This window comes from Oncorhynchus gorbuscha, linkage group LG10 (genome assembly GCF_021184085.1).
Source record: "Oncorhynchus gorbuscha isolate QuinsamMale2020 ecotype Even-year linkage group LG10, OgorEven_v1.0, whole genome shotgun sequence".
In the NCBI taxonomy this organism is placed as follows: domain Eukaryota; kingdom Metazoa; phylum Chordata; class Actinopteri; order Salmoniformes; family Salmonidae; genus Oncorhynchus; species Oncorhynchus gorbuscha.
In genome coordinates, this window is record NC_060182.1 from 69,716,119 (window position 1) to 69,741,113 (window position 24,995).

The following is a 24,995-nucleotide window of genomic DNA, read 5'->3' on the forward strand; positions in this document are numbered from 1 at the left end:
TCCAATAGACAAACATGATAGTGAACCACTTGTTTATAAACAACATGTTACAGAGGACCAACAAAATGTCCACTTTTCTCAAGTCAGATCATTTGTAAGAGAGAGGCTAATGTAGTTAGAAATTGAATCTGCAATTGCTACGGTGTGGATACAGCTAACAATGTATTCCTTGAGATATTTTTCCACAACGTCATATCCTTTTATCTCCAGTGCCTCTAGGGACAAAGCTGTTTGAGTAGATGACAGAGATGGTGGCTGAAGGTTCCTGTGATGCCATAAGTGTTGGCAGAGATATAGGGAGGCGGTCACAAAGACAGGAAGTGAGATACGACAGAGAAAAGTAGACCACAGACAATTCACAATACCACCACAGGAAAAGACATTCAGAGATGGTGAATACACTTAGATTTGCAGTTTACACAAAACCGGCATGTTATTGTGTTCATGGTTGCGAAGCACACATTAAAATAAAAATAAATAAGGTATGCTCTTTTGAGGTTGATTTCTATCATACTTTGACTGCAGACTTGTGGCTGAATGGAATCAGGAAGTTTTAATGGTTAAACCAATTGTTTTGTTGACATTCTGTAGCATGACATGACTGCTGGATTTGGTTATCAGAGAGCTACGGTAGCATTGGACATTGATATGCAGAAATTATTTTCTTGTCCATATGAAATCTCAACCATCTACAGTACATTATTGGCATTGTGATAGGCAACAGCATGTCTGTTGACGTGCTCCATGTGTTGTGCTCTCTTTCAGATGCGGAGGGCTGTGTATGTGGGAGCAGCCACCTGATGAACATCACCCTGACCATGCACCGACTCCTCATGTCCTCCAGTGACCTCCTGGAGAAACTCATCTCCCTATATCCTTTACCAAGCAGACCCAATGCTCTACGGCTGTTCCACTACAGCAACAACTATTATCGAGTTGGCACCAGGACCTGACCAATCTGTTGTGCCAAACATGGGATCTTTACCGCCTGTGCAGCGCTGTTTTGTGATCTGGTTGTCAGTAGCAACGGCCAATTAAGATCCAACTTGGCTGACAAGGTGCCATGCCATCGACTCCTCTCTCCTACCAGCAATGTGACTATCAATATGTGTGCACCCCAATTCTGTATTGCTGTACTATAGAGCCTCTAAATGTCTGTGTTAGCTCCAGTACACATCACCATGTTCTGTTTCCAATCCAGTGTCTTCCAGGTACTTTACAGTCTTTTTCTATTACCATCTTAGCTACACAAAAAGCACGATTCATCCCAATTTAATTCCCCCTCTTCAGGTCTGGTGTAAAAAGGCCACTGTAGTTGCCTATTTTCTGTTCTGAATGAGCAGTCTGTAATCTAGGGCTCCATTCAACAAAGAGCTCTGACGTCACAAAGCCCAGAGGAGCGGCAGTACTGGCACAGTGAGGAGGGTACTAAGGCTAGGGGCTTCAGGTGTTAATTACCTCTTCCCAGACTGAAGCCCTCTTCAGTTCTATTTAAACACAGCCTCTCAGCTGCCCAAGGAGGATCGCTCACCAAAACCCACGTCACACCTCAAGATGCACTGTGCGTCCTGCCCTCTATTTTCAACCCCTAAGCTCGTTCTGAGCTGAAGACCCAGAAGCATCAAATATGGTTAAGAGTGGCTTAGGAACAAGTGAAAGCACTGGAGCCATTAATGCCATTTATCGTAAAAACAATCTGGCTTTGCGATAGTGTGGGTGGCTCTTCATCTCCCATGACGCAATTAGCCTTTTTATGTGCATCACTTCAAGCTGATTTCTGCCAACAGAGTGCAGCAAGGCTCACAGTGTCAGGCAATTTTTTTTTTTACCCCGGTTTTATATAATAAGAAGAATGGAGATGTTTTTTGAGTTAGGTACTCTGTACCTACCGAGCATATGGCACAGCAGCTTAGCTAATAAACTGTTCTCACAGCCATTGAAATGTAAAATGTAACCTTATGTTGGCTGTGTTTTTACCTGGTTGAGAGAACATGTTTTTACTTACTAAAAGGGTCCTCTGCCAGCACATCTTTTACAGGAATAGGGATTGTCTGTTGTGCATGTTTTAACAGACACTTTTATCCAAAGCAACCAAGGAATCCAGCCCATAGCCCTGTAAACAACATGCTTCAACCAACTGAGCCATTGGAACCACACAACACCAGAATGATTCACTTGCTGATGCTCCAAACCAGTTCTCTTTTTTGTGGTCGCCTCCTCCCACACCACCAAATGTCACATCTGTTCGCCTTTCAGTTTTCCTATTGATGAGTTTCCTGCGCTAAATACATTAAACACCAGTTAGTAATTGTTTACTTGGATGAATAGACACTTTGTCCTGCACAGTGATCCAGATCGTTTATTCCCTGATAAATCCCACATACAGTTCCTGGTCTCTTCCCAGACTCTAAACAATGTGCACATTTTACTATACCAGTGAATCATAATGTATCCTTAACTTGAGGTGTTACATTTAAAAGCGCCCTGGAGAATAAGCAGTACACAGAGTGTAAGAGGATCTGTTACTTCATTAGGTAAGTGTGTATTCCCCCTGCAGTCATCCTAATCATGCCACTACCACTGGGGTCCCCCTAAGGCCTCCACACAATAACTCACTATTCAATCATTCTTATGAAAGGACATTAAAGGGCTTATCCTCATAACACCTAATAATACAATATTCTATAACTGGGTTGATGGTTTAGGAAATGCTTTTAGTGCATTTGCAAGAGCCTATAGTGTTGATTTCATGTTAGACAATAAACAACTAGGGTTTAGTGTTTGAAGTATACTCCCAGTCGGTATTAGATAGAATGTCGCGGCTCCACACGCCTTTGGGGAAAACAACCCGTAGTTACCTAGGTTACCCCATTGGCTCCCTGCAAAAACTGGACTTTTTTTCAAATGCAATTTCCTTGTTGTCTGCTTGTTTTAGTCAATTATAAAACTGCATTTAAGAAAAGTACTTTTCAACATTTCCTGCTTCTGTGCATTCTCACTACATAGAAAAACGCAATATTGTCTTCCCTCACTCCCCTTTTTATGCGGTGCTGGCAAACATGTGAGTGAGTGAGTTGCTACCGACCAGAACGTTAAGCTAGCCAAGACCAACAACACAAACAAACACACTATATAGCTACAAGTAGTGAGTGGAGTTACAAACGGACTATACTGAACAAGTTAAATGTCTTACCTGTGATGAAATGTTTTTCACACACATAGCTACATGGACACCAGGTTTCCACACTGCATAGCCCAAAGCTACATGGCTCTTCTCATGGGCTCTATTTCCCTATGTGGGAGCATTCCAAACCGTAGGTCAAGCTTTTTGACCTGGTTACATGTACAACACAGCAGCTTTTCAGCATACTTGTTATTGTTATTGTTGTTATTTATGTATGACACAAAATCTACAACAAAGTTGGCTCTTTTACAATGGTGGTCAATGAGAAATAATGTTTGTTTTCCACAATTTGTGGGCGTGGTCAAGGGGAATTCCTTCTTATGTGATTATTGACTCGGGGTATAGTATTTAATTGTGGTAAACACAGTCTTATTGTCCATATATTTCAGGTATTGGATCCAGGAGTTCTGGACGATGTTCCGGTTACACAGCAGCCTGTCAGACTCCATGGAGCAGTTCCAAGATCTGGTCAGGGATCAGGGCCAGGAAAGGCTGTGCCCTCTTTTGCAGACTAAATGGATGTAAGTATTCCCAGTATATTACTGAACAGAATTCATGTCTCTCTTGAGGAAAGCATCTAGAATTACCTGAAAATGGTTTCATGATAATGGTTTCAAATGATGCCTGTGTAACACCTGTGTGTTTCTGGTCTGTGTTGTTCACCATGTTGTGTCCCAGAAATGATAGACACTGGTCTCAGAAGCCCAGTCAGAGGATCAAGGCTAACAGCAGTAAGAAGAGGAAAGTGTCTCTGCTGTTTGATCATCTGGAGCCCATTGAGCTGGCTGAGCACCTCACCTACCTGGAGTTCAAGTCCTTCTGTAGAATATCAGTGAGTAGAGTCCCAATCCGCCTATATGTGATCGCTATAAACACTATGACATTCTGAAGATTGTCATAACACATGCGTTCTACAGTAGGTATTTCAATGCATTCAAATGTGTTCTGCAAAACTTCTGTCCTTTTAGCAAAATGAGTCAGCATATGCTTTATTCTTTTTTTCCAGTTTGCAGACTACCAGAACTATATCCGCAGCTGCTGCATGAAGGACAACCCCATGATGGAACGTTCCATTACATTGTGCAATGGTATCTCCCAGTGGGTGCAGCTCATGGTTCTGAGTCGGCCTACAGCTCAGCTGAGAGCAGAGGTCTTCACCAAGTTCATCCATGTGGCTCAGGTATGGCCCTAACTATTTCTCCTCCTCCTCCAGAACCATTGTAGACTAACTCTACAGTATATGTATATGGTCCTTCTGTAGCTCAGTTGGTAGAGCATGGCGCTTGTAACGCCAGGGTAGTGGGTTCGAGCCCCGGGACCACCCATACATAGAATGTATGCACACATGACTGTAAGTCGCTTTGGATAAAAGCGTCTGCTAAATAGCATATATTATTATTATTATTATGTCTAGACAATAACAAAATGTCCACATACAAGGTGTTTAGCCCCCATGTTTTGTACCCTCATGAATTGTGTTTGTTCAATGTCTATATCTGGTACCTTTTCCTTGTATTAAACTAATGCATGTCTACCATATCGTACAGTGAGACCTTCAGTACCTACTACTGTACTGCAGAAGCACCATCATTTGTTGTTACATAATGCATATTAAAAGAGGGCTACTAATGACTCTCAAGAGCTCCATGATGGGCTTTTAGTGCATCAAAGATGCTGGCTAACAGTGAACGTGTGCTCTGAATATTAACAAAGTACAGGCCTTCAGCACGAATGGATTTATCAGTGCTAAGTGCTAATACTGAGGATCTATCAGATGCTATGGGTTCCCTCCAAAAATGGAAAGGTACCGGGATTAGATGTGTTTCCTATAGAATTCTACTGGCTATTATCTGAGCGGTTGATGCCTCTTTTTCTCCCTATGATCAAGTCCTGTCTGGCGAAAACGCTTCCTCATACTTTACGTCTTGCAGCTATTACTTTACTGAAAAAGAAAGATGAAGATCACACGTTGTGCTCCTCCCATAGACCAGTGTCACTTTTAAATGTTAATTATCAATTGATTGCTAAAATATTAACTCTGCGCCTAGAGTCGGTGCCCAATCTCATCCACACAGACCAAACTGGTTCTGTGCAGGGTCGTCTATCCTGTGATAATTGACGTCTATATTTTGTAACCACATTCCAGTTATTGAAAAAGGTTACTAATGACTTGAAAATAATGGACTTCCTTCCGATTTATCTTACAGCCAGCGTTAATGTCATCCAAATGTCAATATTACCAAAATGTCTTTATTTGTTTCAGAATCTTCCAATTTCACCCTCTGCATTTTATCAAAAACATGCAAAGCCTTTTTTCCTCATTTATTTGGAATAACGAATCACCCAGAATTTGTCTGCAGGTCCTGTATCTTCCATATAAGGCGGGTGGTCTGAATTGACCAAACCTAAAAATGTACTATTGGGCAGCCCAACTCACCCAAGTTAAGCAATGGTTTTCTCCCACATTAAGTTCTTGGGCAAGGGTAGAATCCTATGACATTTTACCATATGAGCTGAAATACCTTAACTATTTTGGCCTGCAAAATAAGGTTACAAATAACCCTGTCATTTTTAACAGTATACAATAATACACATATGGAAAGCAACTCATAAATGACTGGGTTACATTGCATCCCTCTCCACTTTTGCTCCCATATGGAGACATCCCTGCTTTGGAGACATTTACAACCTGGCACAACAAGGGTTTAAGGAAAATGTACCACCTCTTCCAGGATGGTACTACTATGAGAGACATTCTGTATTCCATCTGACCATTTGTATCAATGTTTTCAAGTCTGACATATGGTTCAATTGAGGAATAAGGTTCTCTTGTGAAATCCAAATCATCTAAACGTCTTCCTGAATAATAGTAAAACAAATTGTCAACTGTATTTCCAAAGTTTGTGTTGTTAGATCATATGCTAGTAGACACAGATGTTACTAGATTAGGAACTATGACAACTACTGTCAGAGGAAGGCCCTGCAAATTGTCTAAGACTCCAGCCACTCGAGTCATGGACTGTTCTCTCTGGTACCGCATGGCAGACGATACCGGAGCGCCAAGCCATAAGACTCCTGAACAGCTAATCAAAGGGCTACCGAGACCCCTCTTTTAACGATGCTGCTTCTCTGTTTATAATCAATGCATGGTCACTAACTCTACCTACATGTACATATTCCCTCAACTAACCGGTCCACCCTCACATTGACTCTGTACCGGTACCCCCTGTATATAGCCTCGCTTGTTATTTTACTGCTGCTCTTTAATTATTTGTAACCTTTATATTCTATTTCTCACTTATCTATTGTTTTCTTAACTTCTTAAAGCGTTGTTGGTTAAGGGCTTGTAAGTAAGCATTTCACTGTAAGGTCTACACTACTTGTATTCGGCGCATGTGACAAATACGATTTGATTTGAAATGGGAACAAGATTGACAGTTTGAAATAAGCAGAGAGATAATATGTTCTACAGTTTGAAAGCAGACACATTTTCCTACAACTTCAGACACAAACTCTCTCAGGTTCACAGAATTAACTATATACCAGAAAAACTTCACGAAATGAATGCTGAAATGCTGTCTTTTCTTTGTTGGAGGCAAAAGGGTACTTTTTATTCACATGTTTTGGACGTGCAATCTTATTTCAATGTTTTGGGCATCTGTAAACACAATTTCAGAAAGTTTTAACAGATGTCTATCTCTCTCACGCCTTGTGTCTGTTTGGGTCTAGTTAACTTGATCCATGGAACAATAATCATAAAAAAATATATTAATCTGTCTGTGTGCCAATGTTTTTATAACATTACGCTGGAAATCAGATAGTCCCTATACTTTAACACACTGGCTAAATGAAATATCTGGCTACATCCCTTTGAAAAATATCTTCTATAATATCAAAGGCAGACCACATCATTTACAAAACATCTGGCATTCCCAAATCCAATTCATGGCAATAAGAGCAAATAAATAATGAGTGACATGTTTATTATTATAATTTGTTGATGGGTTTTTTTGTGTCTAATTGTATGCATTGCTGTACCTTTTTTGGTACTGTATATGCAAGTACATGCGTGTATTTAATTAATTGTATTATGTGTTGAAATTGTATTTACACATGCTAAAATACACACACACACACAGTTGAAGTCGGACGTTTACATACACCTTAGCCAAATACATTTAAACTAAGTTTTTCACAATTCCTGACATTTAATCCTAGTAAAGATTCCCTGTTTTAGGTCAGTTAGGATCACCACTTTATTTTAAAAATATGAAATGTCAGAATAATAGTAGAGAGTGATTAATTTCAGCTTTTATTTCTTTCATCACATCCCCAGTGGGTCAGAAGTTTACATACACTCAATTAGTATTTGGCAGCATTGCCTTCCATAAGCTTCCCACAGTAAGTTGGGTGAATTTTGGCCCATTCCTCCTGACAGAGCTGGTGTAACTGTCAGGTTTGTAGGCCTCCTTGCTTGCACACGCTTTATCAGTTCTGCCCACACATTTTCTATAGGATTGAGGACAGGGCTTTGTGATGGCCAATCCAATACCTTGACTTTGTTGTGCTTAAGCCATTTTGCCACAACTTTGGAAGTATGCTTGGGGTCATTGTCCATTTGGAAGACCCATTTGCGACCAAGCTTTAACTTCCTAACTGATGTCTTGAGATGTTGCTTCAATACATCTGTAATGCGTCCGTGTGTAGCTGGTGTAGATGAGTCAGGCGCAGGACAGCAGATAAGAGTAATGTACGCAATTTACTCAACAAATATACAATATGCGTCAATAGGCCACACATAACGGACAGTAATACAAGAAACAATCACTCACAAACAAACATGGGGGAACAAAGGGTTAAATAATGAACAAGTAATTGGAGGATTGAAATCAGGTGTGTAAGACAAAACAAATGGAAAATGAAAAGTGGATTGGTGATGGCTAGAAGGCCGGTGACGTCGACCGCCGAACGCCGCCCAAACAAGGAGAGGGACCGACTTCGGAGGAAGTTGTGACAGTACCCTACCCTCTTGAGGCGCGGCTCCAGCGGTGCGCCGACAACGACCTCGGGGACGACCCAGAGGACGAGGTGCAGGGCGATCCGGATGGAGACGGTGGAACTCCCGCAGCAACGAAGGGGCCAAGACGTCCTCCACTGGCACCCAGCATCTCTCCTCCGGACCGTACCCCTCCCGCTCCACGAGGTACTGAAGGCCCCTCGCCCGACGCCTCGAGTCCAGGATGGCTCGAACAGAATACGCCGGGGCCCCTCGTTGTCCATAGGGGGAGGAGGAACCTCCCGCACCTCAGACTCCTGGAGTGGACCAGCCACCACCGGCCTGAGGAGAGACACATGGAATGAGGGATTAATATGGTAATCTGGGGGAAGCTGTAACCTGTATCATACCTTGTTCAGTCTCCTCAGGATTTTGAATGGCCCCACAAACCGCAGGCCCAGCTTTCCAGCAGGGCAGACAGAGGGGCAGGTTTCGGGTCGAGAGCCAGACCCGGTCCCCCAGTGCAAACCCCGGGACCTCACTGCGGTGGCGGACGGCGCTCGCCTTCTGCCGCCTCACGGCCCATTGCAGGTGCACATGGGCGGCGTCCCAGGTCTCCTCCGAGCGCTTAACCTGTTAAGTCGACCCTCTACTTTTTCGAACATTCTGTTAAAAATCGCGCAACATTTCAGCGCCCTGCTACTCATGCCAGGAATATAGTATATGCATATGATTAGTATGTGTGGATAGCAAACACTCGGACGTTTCTAAAACTGGTTAAATCACGGCTGTGACTTTAACAGAGCGTGAGTTTCATCGAATAGCGCAGGAAAACCTGATCACTGAAAATGGAAATAAATATAATTGCGCTTACTTCCAGGAATTGTTCAAAGTGAACCGAATTACATGAGACCGAGGTTTCAGCGCCTACAGCTACCACACGTTGTCTAGAGTCTTGTCATTTGATTCGCAATTGATTCTTGGTCTAACCGGTTCAAGGGAACTCCTTCCCTCCGTTCTCCGACCGGATGTTTTGGTCGAGCTCTCTCGGCCATGTTTTTTCCAGACGACACCTATAGACGTTACATCGCCTCCTGATGAATTTTATCGCTTATTAACGTGTACTAATACCTAAAGTTGCATTACAAAAGTATTTCGAAGTGTTTTGTGAAAGTTTATCGTCGACTTTTTGAATTTGAAAAAATGACGTTACGTTATGAAACGCTCTTTTTTTCGTTTATCATACAGTCTACATAGAACGATATCTAGGCTATATATGGACCGATGTAATCGAAAAAAAGACCCAATAGTGATTATGGGACATCTAGGAGTGCCAACAAAGAAGATGGTCAAAGGTAATGAATGTTTTATATTTTATTGTGCGGTTTGTGTAGCGCCGAATATGCTAATTATTTTGTTTACGTCCCCTGCGGGTCTTTTGTGGTGTTACATGCTATCAGATAATAGCTTCTCATGCTTTCACCGAAAAGCATTTTAAAAATCTGACTTGTTGCCTGGATTCACAACGAGTGTAGCTTTAATTCAATACCCTGCATGTGTATTTTAATGAACGTTTGAGTTTTAACTAATACTATTAGCATTTAGCGTAGCGCATTTGCATTTCCAGAGCTCTAGATGGGACGCCTGCGTGCCAGGTAGGAGCAAGTGGTTAAACCATTCGTCCACCACAGGAGCTTCAATCTGGCTCTGATGCCAAGGTGCCAGAACCGGCTGATACCCCAGTACGCACTGGAAGGGGGAGAGGTTAGTAGAAGAGTGGCGGAGTGAGGTTTGGGATATCTCTGCCCAGGGGATGAACGGCGCCCACTCCCCCGGCCGGTCCTGGCAATATGACCTCAGAAACCTACCCACATCCTGGTTTACTCTCTCCACCTTCCCGTTGCTCTTGGGGTGAAAACCTGAGGTGAGGCTGACCGCGACCGCCCCAGATTTTCCATGAACGCCCTCCAGACCCTGGACGTGAACTGGGGACCCCGATCAGAGACTATGTCCTCAGGCACCCCGTAGTGCCAGAAGACGTGAGTGAACAGGGCCTCCGCAGTCTGTGGGGAGACTGCGCAAAGGGAGGCGACGGCAGGACTTCGAAAAACAATCCTCAACGACCAGGATCGTGGTGTTGCCCTGTGAGGGAGGAAGATCTGTCAGGAAGTCCACCGATAGCTGCGACCACGGCCAGTGGGCTCTGTGCGTAACGCCCGCTCGATGTCCACGTCCAGCTCCCACACTACGGGTGCCACCAGGCAAGAGGCCAGAAGTACCACTCCTCTGCCCGGATGTACTCCAGATTGTGTTGGTCAGTCCAGATGAGAAACGGGTGTTTAGCCCCCTCAAGCCAATGTCTCCACGCCTTCAGAGCCTTGACAACAGCCAACAGCTCCCGGTCCCCCACATCATCATAGTTTCGCTCTGCCGGGCTGAGCTTCTTCGAAAAGAAAGCACAGGGGCGGAGCTTTGGTGGTGTGCCCGAACGCTGAGAGAGCATGGCTCCTATCCCAGCCTCGGACGCGTCCACCTCCACTATGAATGCCAAAGAGGGATCCAGATGAGCCAGCACGGGAGCTGAGGTAAGCAGAGCCTTCAGGTGACCAAAAGCCCTGTCTGCCTCAGCCGACCACTGCAGTCGCACCGGTCCCCCCTTCATCAGTGAGGTAATGGGAGCTGCTACCTGACCAAAACCCCGGATAAACCTCCGGTAGTAGTTGACAACCCCTAGAAACCACTGCACATCCTTTACCGTGGTGGGAGTAGGCCAATTACGCACGGCTGAAATGCGGTCACTCTCCATCTCCACCACGGAGGTGGAAATGCGGTACCCTAGGAAGACAGACTGTTGGAAGGACAAACATTTCTCAACCTTGATGTACAGGTCATGCACCAACAGTCGACCAAGCACGCTGCGCACCAGGGATGCATGCTCTGTGCGTGTAGCGGAGTATATCAGAATGTCGTCGATATACACCACTACACCCTGCCCATGCAGGTGCCGGAAAATCTCGTCAACAAAGGCCTGGAAGATTGATGGAGTATTCATCAACCCGTACGGCATGACGAGGTACTCATAGTGCCCTGAGGTGGTACTAAATTCCGTCTTCCACTCGTCTCCGCCCCGATACGAACCAGGTTGTAAGCGCTCCTGAGATCCAATTTTGTGAAGAAGCACGCCCCGTGCATTGACTCGATCACACTGGCGATGAGGTAGCTGTACCTCACAGTGATCTGATTGATACCCCGATAGTCAATACACGGGTGCAGACCTTCTTCACATAAAAGAAACTCGAGGAGGCAGGTGAAGTGGAGTGCCGAATGTATCCCTGCCCCAGGGATTCGGAGACATATGTTTCCATAGCCGCCGCCTCCTCCTGTGACAGAGGATACACGTGACTCCTGGGAAGTGCTGCGTCTACCAGGAGATGTATCCCCCTGTTGATGAGTTGTAATTGAGTCGAGAGCCATTTCGGCATATTCTGAGGGGATGCGCACGGCGGAGACCTGGTCTGGACTCTCCACCGTAGTCGTACCCACACACACCTTCCTGAGCACGTTTGTGACCAACCCTTGAGAGCCCTCTGTTGCCACGAAATAGTGGGGTCATGACAGGCCAACCAGGGTAGGCCCAGCACCACAGGAAACGCAGGAGAATCAATAAGGAAGAGACTGATTCTCTCCTTGTGACCCTCCTGCGTAACCATGTCTAGTGGAGCGCTGGCCTCCCTAATCAGCCCTGACCTAATGGTCGACTATCTAGGGCATGCACAGGGAAGGGCATATCCACAGGAACAAGAGGAACCCTAAATTATGGGCAAATGAATGGTCGATAAAATTCCAGCTGCGCCTGAATCTACGAGCGCCTTATGCTGGAAATTCTCAGGAAATGTAATAAACACATACATGTGAGCAACAGAGGGCTCTGGGTGAGCCTGGTGCCGACTCACCTGGGGTGACACGATAGTGCCCTGCCTGCTGCCTCGACTCCCTGAGGAACCCCCCCCAGCACCGATCAGCAGTGTGCCCTCTGCGGCCACAGATGGTGTTGGGAATGGCACCTCCTCCAGTCGCCCTAAGAGCAGCACCTCCCAGCTCCATGGGCATCGGAGCGGAGGTGCTGTGGGATGGAACTGACCGGCCCCGATCCGGACGTCCGCGGGTATCCAGCAGGTTGTCCAGCCGGATGGATAGATCCACCAGCTGGTCCAACGTGAGGGTGGTGTCTCAGCAGGCCAATTCCCGACGGACGTCCTCGAGCAGACTGCACCGGTAGTGATCGATCAAGGCCCTGTCGTTCCATCCCGCGCTGGGGGCCTAGGGTCCGGAAGCCCAAAGCGAAATCCTGCGCGCTCTTCGTCCCCTGCCTCAAGTGGAACAGATGGCGTAATTGGCCCACTCCAGGGCTTTGCCTGGGAGGCAAGAGACGAGGGTGGACACGCTCTCACGTCCCGAAGGAGCCCGTTGGACAGTCTCCAGGTAGAGCTCCAGCTGGAGTAGGAACCCCTGATATCCGGCAGCCGTCCCATCATACTCCCTCGGGAGCACGAGCTGAATCCCGCTGGGACCGGGTGAAGGAGGGGTGGACAGTGGGGCCTGCTGTAGTGGGTCTGGTGGAGGTGCTGGAAGACCTCCTCTCTCCCAACGATCCATCGTCTGCAGCACACGATCCATGGCGGTGCCCAGACGTTGCAACATGGTCGCGTGCTGCTGACTCCATTTCGGGTGAGTGATTCTGTAATGCGTCTGTGTGTAGCTGGTGTAGATGAGTCAGGCGCAGGACAGCAGATAAGAGTAATGTACGCAATTTACTCAACAAATATACAATACACGTCAATAAATCCAAGGCCACACAACGGACCGTAATACAAGAAACAATCACTCAAACAAACAAACATGGGGGAACAGAGGGTTAAATAATGAACAAGTAATTGGGGGATTGAAATCAGGTGTATAAGACAGACAAAACAAATGGAAAATTAAAAGTGCATTGGCGATGGCTAAAAGGTCGGTGATGTCGACCGCCGAACGCCGCCCAAACAAGGAGAGGGACCGACTTCGGCGGGAGTCGTGATAATATCCACATAATTTTCCAACCTCATGATGCCATCTATTTTGTGAAGTGCACCAGTCCCTCCTGCAAGCAAAGAGGCACCGGGTTTGAAGGTAGGCCTTGAAATACATCCACAGGTACACCTTCAATTGACTCAAATGATGTCAATTAGCCTATCAGAAGCTACTAAAGACATGACATAATTTTCTGGAATTTCCCAAGCTGTTTAAATGCACAGTCAACTTAGTGTCTGTAAACTTCTGACCCACTGGAATTGTGATACAGTGAATTATAAGTGAAATAATCTGTCTGTAAACAATTGTTAGAAAAATGACTTGTGTCATGCAAAGTAGATGTCCTTGTTATGCAGGTGAATGAGGACCCAAAAGCGACTTAACAGAAACAGAGTTTATTCCAGTCTTAACAGAAAACGACTAATCCTGAATTCTTTCACAGGTAATGTCCAAACAGGAATAACAGAAATCCTCTAGTCTGTAGAAGGGAACAACACGAGAAGCGGCCACAGACTGCAGGTCGCTTCGGGTAGGCGCAGGCCGTTGCTGATAGAGACACCTGCTCACTCGCAGCATCTGATGAAGGCAAAAACACGACGGAACAAGAAAACAGCACAGCAAACATCAAACAAGGATCCGACAAGGACAGAAGCGGAAACAGAGGGAGAAATAGGGACTCTAATCAGAGGGCAAGACATGACAATCTATGACAAAACATGACAGTACCCCCCCACTCACCGAGCGCCTCCTGGCGCACTCGAGGAGGAACCCTGGCGGCAACGGAGGAAATCATTGATCAACGAACGGTCCAGCACGTCCCGAGAAAGAACCCAACTCCTCTCCTCAGGACCGTAACGGGAAACGATGAAGAGGGAATCTAGTGCAATAACTCTTATAAAAATGAGACACGGGTAGAGAACTGTAAGCGTTAGAGCAATCAGAACCAAACAGGCCAGGAGAGTAACAACTAGGGACAGACTGAGACACAGCAAGGCTAAGACCAGGAACAGGAGAGAGGCGGTGGCTGTGGACAGACTGAGACACAACAAGTGCAGGAAAGATGCGGTGGCTGGGGACAGACTGAGACCCAGCAAGGCCAGGAGCAGAAGCAGGAAGAAAGTTACCGGACTTAGTCTGCGCGCAGTCCGAACAAGCAGCCACGAAACGGTGCGTGTCACGCTCCTGAGTAGGCCACCAAAAACGCTGGCGAATAGAAGCAAGCGTACCCCGAACGCCGGGGTGGCCAGCTAACTGGGCAGAGTGAGCCCACTGAAGAACGGCCAGGCGAGTAGAAACGGGAACGAAAAGAAGGTTCCTAGGACAAGCGCGCGGTGACGGAGTGTGAATGAGTGCTTGCTTTACCTGTCTCTCAATTCCCCAGACATTCAACCCGACAACACGCCCCTCAGGGAGAATTCCCTCGGGGTCGGTAGAGGCTACAGAAGAACTGAAGAGACGGGATAAAGCATCAGGCTTGGTGTTCTTAGTGCCCGGACGATAAGAAATAACGAACTCGAAATGAGCGAAATACAGCGCCCAACGAGCCTGACGCGCATTAAGTCGTTTGGCAGAACGGATGTACTCAAGGTTCTTATGGTCAGTCCAAACGACAAAAGGAACGGTCGCCCCCTCCAACCACTGTCGCCATTCGCCTAGAGCTAAACGGATGGCGAGCAGTTCGCGGTTAGCCACATCATAGTTACGTTCCGACGGCGACAGGCGATGAGAAAAATACGCGCAAGGGTGGACCTTATCGTCAGTATGGGAGCGCTGGGACAGAATGGCTCCCACGCCCACCTCTGACGCGTCTACCTCGACAATGAACTGTTTAGTGACGTCAGGTGTAACAAGGATAGGAGCGGATGTAAAACGCTTCTTGAGGAGATCAGTACAACAATCATACGACCGGTGACCGGTGAGGAGGAAGGGAGGTGGCTCTGGACCGACTGAAGACCGTGCGCAGATCATGATATTCCTCCGGTACTCCTGTCAAATCACCAGGCTCCTCCTGTGAAGAGGGAGCAGAAGAAACAGGAGGAATAGCAGACATTAAACATTTCACATGACAAGAAACGTTCCAGGAAAGGATAGAATTACTAGACCAATCAAAAGAAGGATTATGACACACTAGCCAGGGATGACCCAAAACAACAGGTGTAAAAGGTGAACGAAAAATCAAAAAAGAAATGGTCTCACTATGGTTACCAGATACTGTGAGGGTTAAAGGTAGTGTTTCACATAATATACTGGGGAGAGGACTACCATCCAAGGCGAACATGACCGTGGGCTCCCCTAACTGTCTGAGAGGAATGTCATGTTCCCGAGCCCAGGCTTCGTCCATAAAACAGCCCTCCGCCCCAGAGTCTATTAATGCACTGCAGGAAGCTGCCGAACCGGTCCAGCGTAGATGGACCGGCAAGGTAGTACAGGAACTTGACGGAGAGGACAGAGTAGTAGCGCTTATCAGTAGCCCTCCGCTTACTGATGAGCTCTGGCCTTTAACTGGACATGAAATGACAAAATGACCAGCGGAACCGCAATAGAGACAGAGGCGGTTGGTGATTCTCCGTTCCCTCTCCTTAGTCGAGATGCGAATACCCCCCAGCTGCATGGGCTCAACACCTGAGTCAGTGGGGAAAGATGGTAGTGTCGGGGAGAGGGGGGACACAGTTAACGCGAGCTCTCTTCCATGAGCTCGGTGACGAAGATCTACCCATCGTTCTATGCGAATAGCGAGTTCAATCAATGAATCCATGCTGGATGGAACCTCCCGGGAGAGAATCTCATCCTTAACCTTAGCGTGGAGTCCCTCCAGAAAACGAGCGAGCAACGCCTGCTCGTTCCAGTTACTGGAGGCAGCAAGAGTGCGAAACTCTATAGAGTAATCCGTTATGGATCGATTACCTTGACATAGGGAAGACAGGGACCAGGAAGCTTCTTTCCCAAAAACAGAACGATCAAAAACCCGTATCATCTCCTCCTTAAAGTTCTGATACTGGATAGTACACTCAGCCCTTGCCTCCCAGATAGCCGTGCCCCACTCCCGAGCCCGTCCAGTAAGGAGAGATATGACGTAGGCGATACGAGCAATACCCCTGGAGTACGTGTGGGGCTGGAGAGAGAACACTATATCACACTGGGTAAGGAACGAGCGACATTCAGTAGGCTCCCCAGAGTAGCACGGTGGGTTATTAATTCTGGGCTCCGGAGACCCGGAAGCCCAGGAGGTAACCGGTGGATCGAGGCGGAGATTGTGAATCTCCTCCGAGAGGCCGGAGACTTGGGCGGCCAGGGTCTCAACGGCATGTCGAGCAGCAGACAATTCCTGTTCGTGTCTGCCTAGCATCGCTCCCTGTAACTCGACAGCAGAGTAGAGAGAATCCGTAGTCGCTGGGTCCATTCTTGGTCGGATCCTTCTGTTATGCAGGTGAATGAGGACCCAAAAGCGACTTAACAGAAACAGAGTTTATTCCAGTCTTAACAGAAAACGACTAATCCTGAATTCTTTCACAGGTAATGTCCAAACAGGAATAACAGAAATCCTCTAGTCTGTAGAGGGGAACAACACGAGAAGCGGCCACAGACTGCAGGTCGCTTCGGGTAGGCGCAGGCCGTTGCTGATAGAGACACCTGCTCACTCGCAGCATCTGATGAAGGCAAAAACACGACGGAACAAGAACACAGCACAGCAAACATCAAACAAGGATCCGACAAGGACAGAAGCAGAAACAGAGGGAGAAATAGGGACTCTAATCAGAGGGCAAAATAGGGGACAGGTGTGAAAGAGTAAACGAGGTAGTTAGGAGAATGAGGAACAGCTGGGAGCAGGAACGGAACGATAGAGAGAGAGAGAGAGAGAGATAGAGAGAGGGAAAGAACCTAATAAGACCAGCAGGGGAAAACGAATAGAAGAGAAAGCACAGGGACAAGACATGACAATCTATGACAAAACATGACAGTCCTAACTGACTTGCCAAGTCGGTTAGGACATCTACTTTGCATGACACAAGTGATTTTTCCAAATTCGTGGAGTGGTTGAAAAAGCTTTTTAATGACTCAAACCTAAGTGTATGTAAACTTCTGACTTCAACTGTATATGTGTATATATATATAAAGTATTCCAAAAATAACTAGTGGCTCTACTTGAACAAATGCCTCTTAATCACTTCATTCACATGCAAAGCTGTGTTCTGAAGAGTAATGAGGAGCTGAGAGAGTTGGATGAAGAGGCAGCAGTCTGGAGAATCTCTCTGGGTTACATTAATGCACTAGTCAGCTGCCGCTCCTCTAACTCCTCTCAATGCATTCCACGCCAATGGGTTCCAGTGTCCCACAGCAGGGCCATATGATCAATTAGGGAACTGAGAAAAGTTGGTGAAACATTTACTGGGGCGACAGGTAGCCAAGTGGTTAGAGCATTGGGCCAATAACTGAAAGGTTGCAAGATTGAATCCCTGAGCGGACAACGTAAAAAATCTGTTGTTCTGCATCTGATCAAGGCAGTTAACCCACTGTTCTTAGGCTGTCATTGTAAATAAGAATTTGTTCTTAACTGACTTGCCTAGTTAAATAACGGTTAAAAGAAAACAACTAGATTTGTACAACTGTATTATCTAAGATTGTAAGCAACAGTATTATGAATGCCTAATGCAACCAACAGAGTGCTGCTTGTGGAGAGTGCTGTGGGTTGACACTGATTTAAGGTTCAATTAGAATGTTTGTGTTTCCCAGAGCCTCCATCTTATGCACAACTTCAACACACTAATGGCTGTGGTGGGGGGCCTGTGCCACAGCTCCATCTCCAGACTTAAAGAGACCAGTTTGCATGTGTCCCACGAGGTCACCAAGGTACATTTATCTATAACATTATCATAACATGATCTATATTGATCAGTATGTCTAAAATACAATACAAGGTAATAATCTACAATATATTTTCCACTATCTCTTCTCTCCACAGGTGCTGAATGAGATGACAGACCTCCTGTCCTCCTGTAGGAACTATGACAACTACCGTCAGGCGTACAGCAGGTGTGCAGGCTTTAAGATCCCCATTCTGGGGGTCCACCTCAAGGACCTGATCTCAGTCAACGAGGCCATGTCAGACTACGTAGAGGACAACAAGGTGAATGTTCAGAAGCTCCAGGCTCTGTACAACCACATCAACGAGCTGATCCAGCTACAGCAGATCACCCCACAGCTCGATGCCAATAAAGACCTGGTCCACCTTCTCACGGTTAGTATACACCTAAGGACACAGTAATTCACACTACTGTGTCTGTTGGTAAATGACCCTGGTCTCTGACCCTGTTGTCCTCTACTGCTCAGCTGTCCCTAGACCTCTACTACACAGATGATGAGATATATGAGCTCTCTTACACCAGGGAGCCCAAGAACAGCAAAGCACCCGTGAGTAAAAAAGGGGACATGAAAAACACTGTGGGAAATGAAACTATTTGCATAATGATTGAAATAGAAAATACTCCGAGACATAGCAAGTTCACTGTGTTATGGCTAGGGGTGTTTTCAATTTCAAACATGTTTAATAATACTGACAAAAACCCAGTTAGCTCCAGTGAATCATGTCTGATGTTGCATATCCCATTAACAAACCTATTTAAAGAGAATGAGCACTGGAGCTCTTTTTTAATTGGCCCATTTAACATCAGCACAGTCTATTCTACATCTGCTGACAATGTTCTGATCATCTCTTTTGTTTTACATCAGCCAGCCACCCCATCTAGACCTCCAGTGGTTGTGGAGTGGGCATCAGGAGTGGCCCCAAAACCTGACCCCAAAACCATCAGCAAACATGTGCAAAGAATGGTGGATGTGAGTTGAAAATACCAAGGGAAGGAATATAGACATAAGCATTGTATTCTGTTTCATAAAAGCAGTAAATCATGTTTTAAATATTGTTTTGTCATGACCGTTATGTTATTTCCATTAATGTATACTACATACATTATTTCTCTGAAAGTTGTAGTTTTCATACTCTACCAGATCAAACTGAACAGAACTCTTTCCAATTGATCTATTGTGCTTCGTGTATCTCATTACTATGTCTTGTGTCTCTTGTCCTCAACAGTCCGTGTTTAAAAACTATGACCATGATGAGAATGGCTACATCTCTCAAGGAGACTTTGAGAAAATCGCTGCTAGCTTCCCATTCTCCTTCTGTGTTATGGACAAAGAGAAGTATGTATATGGTTCCGTTGTGGCTGCATGGGCTCTCCTTTGGCACATTTGACAGTTCACACTAACAGCATGGGCTCATTTTTAACCGCAGAGAAACTAAAGTGGAATCTGGGCATGTAGCTACAAGAAACAGAAATATCAACATAAGTATCAGCTAGCCATATGTCTCAGCAGTCAACTCTCACTGTGGTCAGCTGAGGTTAAATCATAAACTTCTTAACCAGTTAGCTGGTGGAGTGAAACTGTTGAAGTGAAGTAAGGAAGCCTGCTAGTTTTGGTTCCTCTTATTTCAATGTGACATATAGAAGTCTGAAATTAGGCCCAATATAGTACATACAGTACATTGCAAACATAACATTTCTTATGAGACAGTTTGTTTACATGAGATATGCTTTGTGTTGTCCTGCTCCAGGGAAGGCCTCATCAGTAGAGAGGAGATCACAGCCTATTTCATGCGCGCTAGTGTCATCTGCTCCAAGCTGGGTCTTGGCTTTGTCCACAACTTTCAGGAGACCACCTACATGAAGCCCACCTTCTGTGACAATTGCTCCGGATTCGTAAGTCAAGACAGTACATTACAGCACTATGTCCTGATCTGTCTTTAGCTTAGCTGTGGGTCTCATTACTATGGGCAGGAGTTTTTCCTGAAGTTGTCGCCTGATCAGGAAAGACTCTGGGGCTTAGTTATAGCATACTCATCAACAATAGCAATGCTGTTACGGCTGTAAATGAATATTTAAACATGCACATTCCTCATTCTTAAATATGCATTACTTCTGTTATCTCCAAACAACCTTTTCAAATTCCTCTTTTCCATAACAGTTGTGGGGCGTCATAAAACAAGGCTACAGATGCAGAGGTGATTATTTTTATTTTTTAGACTGGAATATTCCATCATGTTTGCATAAATGTTATTCTGCACGTAGTTTACAGTTCAGTACATTGTTGATAGGATACAATGTTAGCAGAGGTTGCTGATAATGGGGAGACTGCGAGGAGCAGGTCATGTGTAGCTATCTTGAGAAGGTGCATTGTGTGGTTTCTATCATGCAGACTGCTAGCTGAACCCTGCAGCACATGAAAGTCACAACCACAAAACAACTTTTTACTCTCTTCCCCTTGAAACAGTCAGAAACACGCTGTTTGCATGGCAACATGCACACAAAGGTCTGAAAACTGTTCTGTTCCACAGGCACCATTAGGCAACCGAGGGGAACGGAAGTTACATTATCTAGTAGGGTGCTATTGACAACAAAACAAAAACATGCATTCTCTGTGTAACCCAACATGACCATACAAGAATATATTTAAAAAAAACTCCTTTCCACCTCTGCCTGCTCTAACATGTTGTCTGCATTCTCTTGGCCTGTTCACAGACTGTGGGATGAACTGCCACAGGCTGTGTAAGGACCAGGTGGCGTTTGAGTGTAAGAAGAATGCCAAAGGCAGCAGCACCTCTGATGGTCCACTAACACCCGGCTCCACACCCGGCACTACAGGTGGGCCAGAAGGTGAGGAGGGACATGCACACATACACGCATAGTAAATATGCTTGGGCCGTGATCCCACTCTCTGAGGGTGTCTCAGGTGGACAACACATTTTCAATTTACACTGTATTCATGTGTGAAATAGCACAAATATAAGCAAGATATATTTTTTTAATCACACATACTAAATTATTTACCAAAATAGTGATGAACCACTTGTAGTGTAACAGTAGTGGTCCTTCTGTAGCTCAGTTGGTAGAGCATGGCGCTTGTAACGCCAGGGTAGTGGGTTCGATCCCCGGGACCACCCATACGTAGAATGTATGCACACATGTATGCACGCTTTGGATAAAAGCGTCTGCTAAATGGCATATATTATTATTATTATATATTATCAGTAACCAACCAGAGTTGTGATTGCTAGTTGTGCTAGAAATCTAAGGCATCAGAAGGTCGCCATCTGCTGGTCTAGAAGTAATATATCACTCTAGGTCTAGAAGTAATACATCACTCTAGAAGTAATACATCACTCTAGGTCTAGAAGTAATACATCACTCTAGGTCTAGAAGTAATACATCACTCTAGGTCTAGAAGTAATACATCACTCTAGGTCTAGAAGTAATACATCACTCTAGGTCTAGAAGTAATACATCACTCTAGGTCTAGAAGTAATACATCACTCTAGGTCTAGAAGTAATACATCACTCTAGGTCTAGAAGTAATACATCACTCTAGGTCTAGAAGTAATACATCACTCTAGGTCTAGAAGTAATACATCACTCTAGGTCTAGAAGTAATACATCACTAGGTCTAGAAGTAATACATCACTCTAGGTCTAGAAGTAATACATCACTCTAGGTCTAGAAGTAATACATCACTCTAGGTCTAGAAGTAATACATCACTAGGTCTAGAAGTAATACATCACTCTAGAAGTAATATTTTACCCTTATTTAACTAGGCAGGTCAGTTAAGAACAAATTCTTATTTTCAATGACGGCCTAGGAACAGTGAGTTAACTGCCTTGTTCAGGGGCAGAACGACAGATTTTTACATTGTCAGCTCAGGGATTCGATCCTCCAACCTTTTGGTTGCTAGTCCAACACTCTAACCTCTAGGTTACTCTGTCATCCCATATATCCCTCTACTTGTGCTTACTACCTGTATGCAAAGTAAAACCTATCTTGGATAGTCCTAAACTATACCATTCCATGTGGTAACCATTATTGACAGGAGTCACATATATTGCAAATACACAGGAAATATAAAGTCCCAAATCATTATTTGAAAGGTATGTCTTTGCAGGTGAGAGAGCAGGTTTAATCTAGTTTATGGAAAAGTAGCACAGCATCTGGGTAGTTCCCCTATGTGGTGGACTGTCATACTGCTCTCTAAAGTCAAGGACCTGCCTCACTTACTGTAACACTGGATGTGCTTTCTGTCGTCAGACAAACACTCAGTTGACTTTTCCTTAACCTTATGAGATTGACTGTTTGCAAACATATCACTTCAAAACCAGAGAACTGATTGAAATGGGTTGAACAGATCAGAGTTGACTGACTATCTTTATGGTGTTGTTTGTGCTAGGCTCAGAAGAGGGGCCTTTCCCCTACCCGTCAGAGGAATGTAGGGACTGGAGCCCTGACTCTGTGCCCCCCTCCCATCTGAGGCTCCCCCCTAAGCTGTCCATGCCTGTGGGGGTCCACTGTAGCACCCAGACAGAGGGCCCTCCCGCCCCTGCCTCCCCGCCAGAGCCCAGTCGGCTACAGCCAGTACAGCCCTCTCTCCTGGCCCCTGTACCCTCCTCTCTCTTGGCCCCCGTAGCCCCCTCCCTCACCCCATGCCCCAGTCCGGTGCCCCAACGCAAACAACGGGCCTATGCCAAGTGGGAGAACAGAACCTCTACAGTGCTAAAGCCCAGGGAGCCGGATGAAGATATAAAACCCAACTATGATGCTCTGGAAACGGTGAGATTCAGACACCACTACCTCTGGGTTACTGATATGTGTTCAATTGTGTACATTGAATGTACTATATTCTAATTTCTAGAGTTTTGAACGCAAGGTTAAACATTCCAATAAATAAACAATGATGGTGAATGATTCTCAGGAGAACCAGAAGCTTCAGAAGAACAACGAAACGCTGCGTAAGAAGCTGAGGGAGACGCAGCGCGAGGTAGAGATCCTACAGACACTTCTGAAGAGGCACGCCCTGCACCCTGTGGTGGAGGACTCGTCCTCCTCCTCCTAGCCAGGAACACCCTTCAGCAGGTCAGACATACCCACTCTATGACATCACAGGTGATGCTCAGCCCTCTTTCTCCAGAGCCACTGACAGTACTGTTTGTCTTAAAGGACCACAGCGCCACACAATCAAGATACACAGAGGGACCTAAACGTCCCTGTGAGGAGACACTGTTACTCACATTGTTTTATGCCATGGGTACCTCACAGTGCGGTACATACAGCCACTCTAATTACCAGTTGCAGCCAATATGGGGTTATGAGGCATAGCCAATGAAAGTACAGTCCTGAATAGGACACAGCCAGTCAAAGCACAGTACCAGTCATTATGGAACAAAGCCAATCAGTGTGACATTGGGTTGGGGACTCTGACAATTAGAATACCACACAGTATGGCCAGGACACTGGCCAAGTTCATTCAGGTGTACTGTGTAGTTATTATCCTGTCTTAAGTAATAACAAGGTTGCATATTGTAAATCCATGTGATTTCAATGTCACTGTCAATATTTATTGTTAAAACACTACAATACAGGTGGATATAGACATAGATAAATCATTGTTTTAGTCTTTATGTAGATAGGTGCAAGAAGACATTTTCTAAAAAGACTACATTCAACCACAGTGTTCTTATGTATATTTCATCAGCTCAGTGCGGTCCATAGTAGCAAATAACATACTTTTAGATGTTTCACCAATGACGTACCATGTAAATAACCTAAGCATATCATATATTGTGGTGCCATTGTACCAGTAGTTTCTCTCAAGATGTCCTCTCTCAGTATTGCTGTCATAATGAATGTTATAATAAAGACATTTTCTCTATTCATCATGTTCGGTGAGATTTGTAACTCGGTGGGTGTCCATTTTTTCTTCATTTGTATGCAGCCTTCACAGTATGGAACTGACAGTAGCTGTGAAATAAGTTCCACTAGGGGTCACTAAACCCACTAGAATATCAGCATAGCCTACCACTCTGCCTGCTTTCATAATGATTTGATAGTTTAGTTTTATTTTGTTTTCGTCAACTTTGCTAAAATAGAAAGCACCACTCATAGTAACTATACTATTTGCTGTATAAATGCCATTCTCTATTCAACCTCATCAGAATAGCTGTGAACCAGTGCCATTACCTCCTCAGTTGGTGGTTAATGGGAAGTTTAACAGGAAAAGAAGAAAGTCCTTCCATAATGTTAGAGAACATGAGCAAGGTAGCCTGGGCAGGGGGTTCTGCTCTTAAAGGGGCAGACCCCCTCGCCTTCAGAGGTTTGGTACGAAAATGTATGCACTCACTACTGTAAGTCGCTTTGGATAAGAGTGTCTGCTAAATGACTAAAATGTAAATGGAACAATAAGGCTCCACCGTTACAGTCAACAGGTGTGATTGTGACCACCTATATGGCATTAATAATAATAAGTAAATAATAAGTGAAAGAAAGAACTTTCGCAAGAGGATAGAGCAGTGTACATTTGGTGCCTATCTTTTGTGTCTTTTGTAGGTCAATAGCCTGCTGCTCATAATTAGTGCCGTGTTCGCATTTATTTTTGACCTGAGGTCTCTGTAGGTAATTAGTCTTCTGTGGTGAAGCGTATAGTGTAGATAATCATTGTACTTGTTTTTCACATAAACTGATATTAGGCGAACTATTAGAATTTTAGCAGCCAGGAAATGGCGGAGGGGTTTCTGCATAGTGTACCTTTTAAGAATGCTGGTCTATTGGGTGTCAGTTCGAGTAGCCAATAGAGTACCACATTATGAGTCATTATACCCATAAAACCTAGCGGTCAAACAAGGAAATGGTTCCAATCGTTTTTCCATC

At 45.2% G+C, this 24,995-nt stretch overlaps 1 protein-coding gene across 3 annotated transcripts in view; it reads left to right on the top strand.

Annotated features, from left to right (window-relative positions):
• The window catches only part of LOC124046445 (RAS guanyl-releasing protein 1-like), a 36,879-nt gene extending 12,877 nt beyond the window's left edge, over positions 1 to 24,002 (top strand). For 2 of the 3 annotated variants that reach the window (XM_046366814.1, XM_046366813.1), the window contains exons 3-17: positions 766 to 871; positions 2,472 to 2,534; positions 3,574 to 3,705; positions 3,863 to 4,016; positions 4,191 to 4,364; positions 17,982 to 18,098; positions 18,211 to 18,486; positions 18,579 to 18,659; positions 18,978 to 19,082; positions 19,339 to 19,448; positions 19,861 to 20,005; positions 20,271 to 20,307; positions 20,825 to 20,959; positions 22,522 to 22,901; positions 23,044 to 24,002. In XM_046366814.1, coding sequence (XP_046222770.1) covers positions 766 to 871; positions 2,472 to 2,534; positions 3,574 to 3,705; positions 3,863 to 4,016; positions 4,191 to 4,364; positions 17,982 to 18,098; positions 18,211 to 18,486; positions 18,579 to 18,659; positions 18,978 to 19,082; positions 19,339 to 19,448; positions 19,861 to 20,005; positions 20,271 to 20,307; positions 20,825 to 20,959; positions 22,522 to 22,901; positions 23,044 to 23,184 — 2,156 coding nt within the window. In that variant the 3' untranslated portion in view covers positions 23,185 to 24,002. The remainder of the gene's footprint in view (positions 1 to 765; positions 872 to 2,471; positions 2,535 to 3,573; positions 3,706 to 3,862; positions 4,017 to 4,190; positions 4,365 to 17,981; positions 18,099 to 18,210; positions 18,487 to 18,578; positions 18,660 to 18,977; positions 19,083 to 19,338; positions 19,449 to 19,860; positions 20,006 to 20,270; positions 20,308 to 20,824; positions 20,960 to 22,521; positions 22,902 to 23,043) is intronic. The other variant, XM_046366815.1, reaches the window with a different exon arrangement.
• Positions 24,003 to 24,995: the final 993 nt, after the last annotated feature.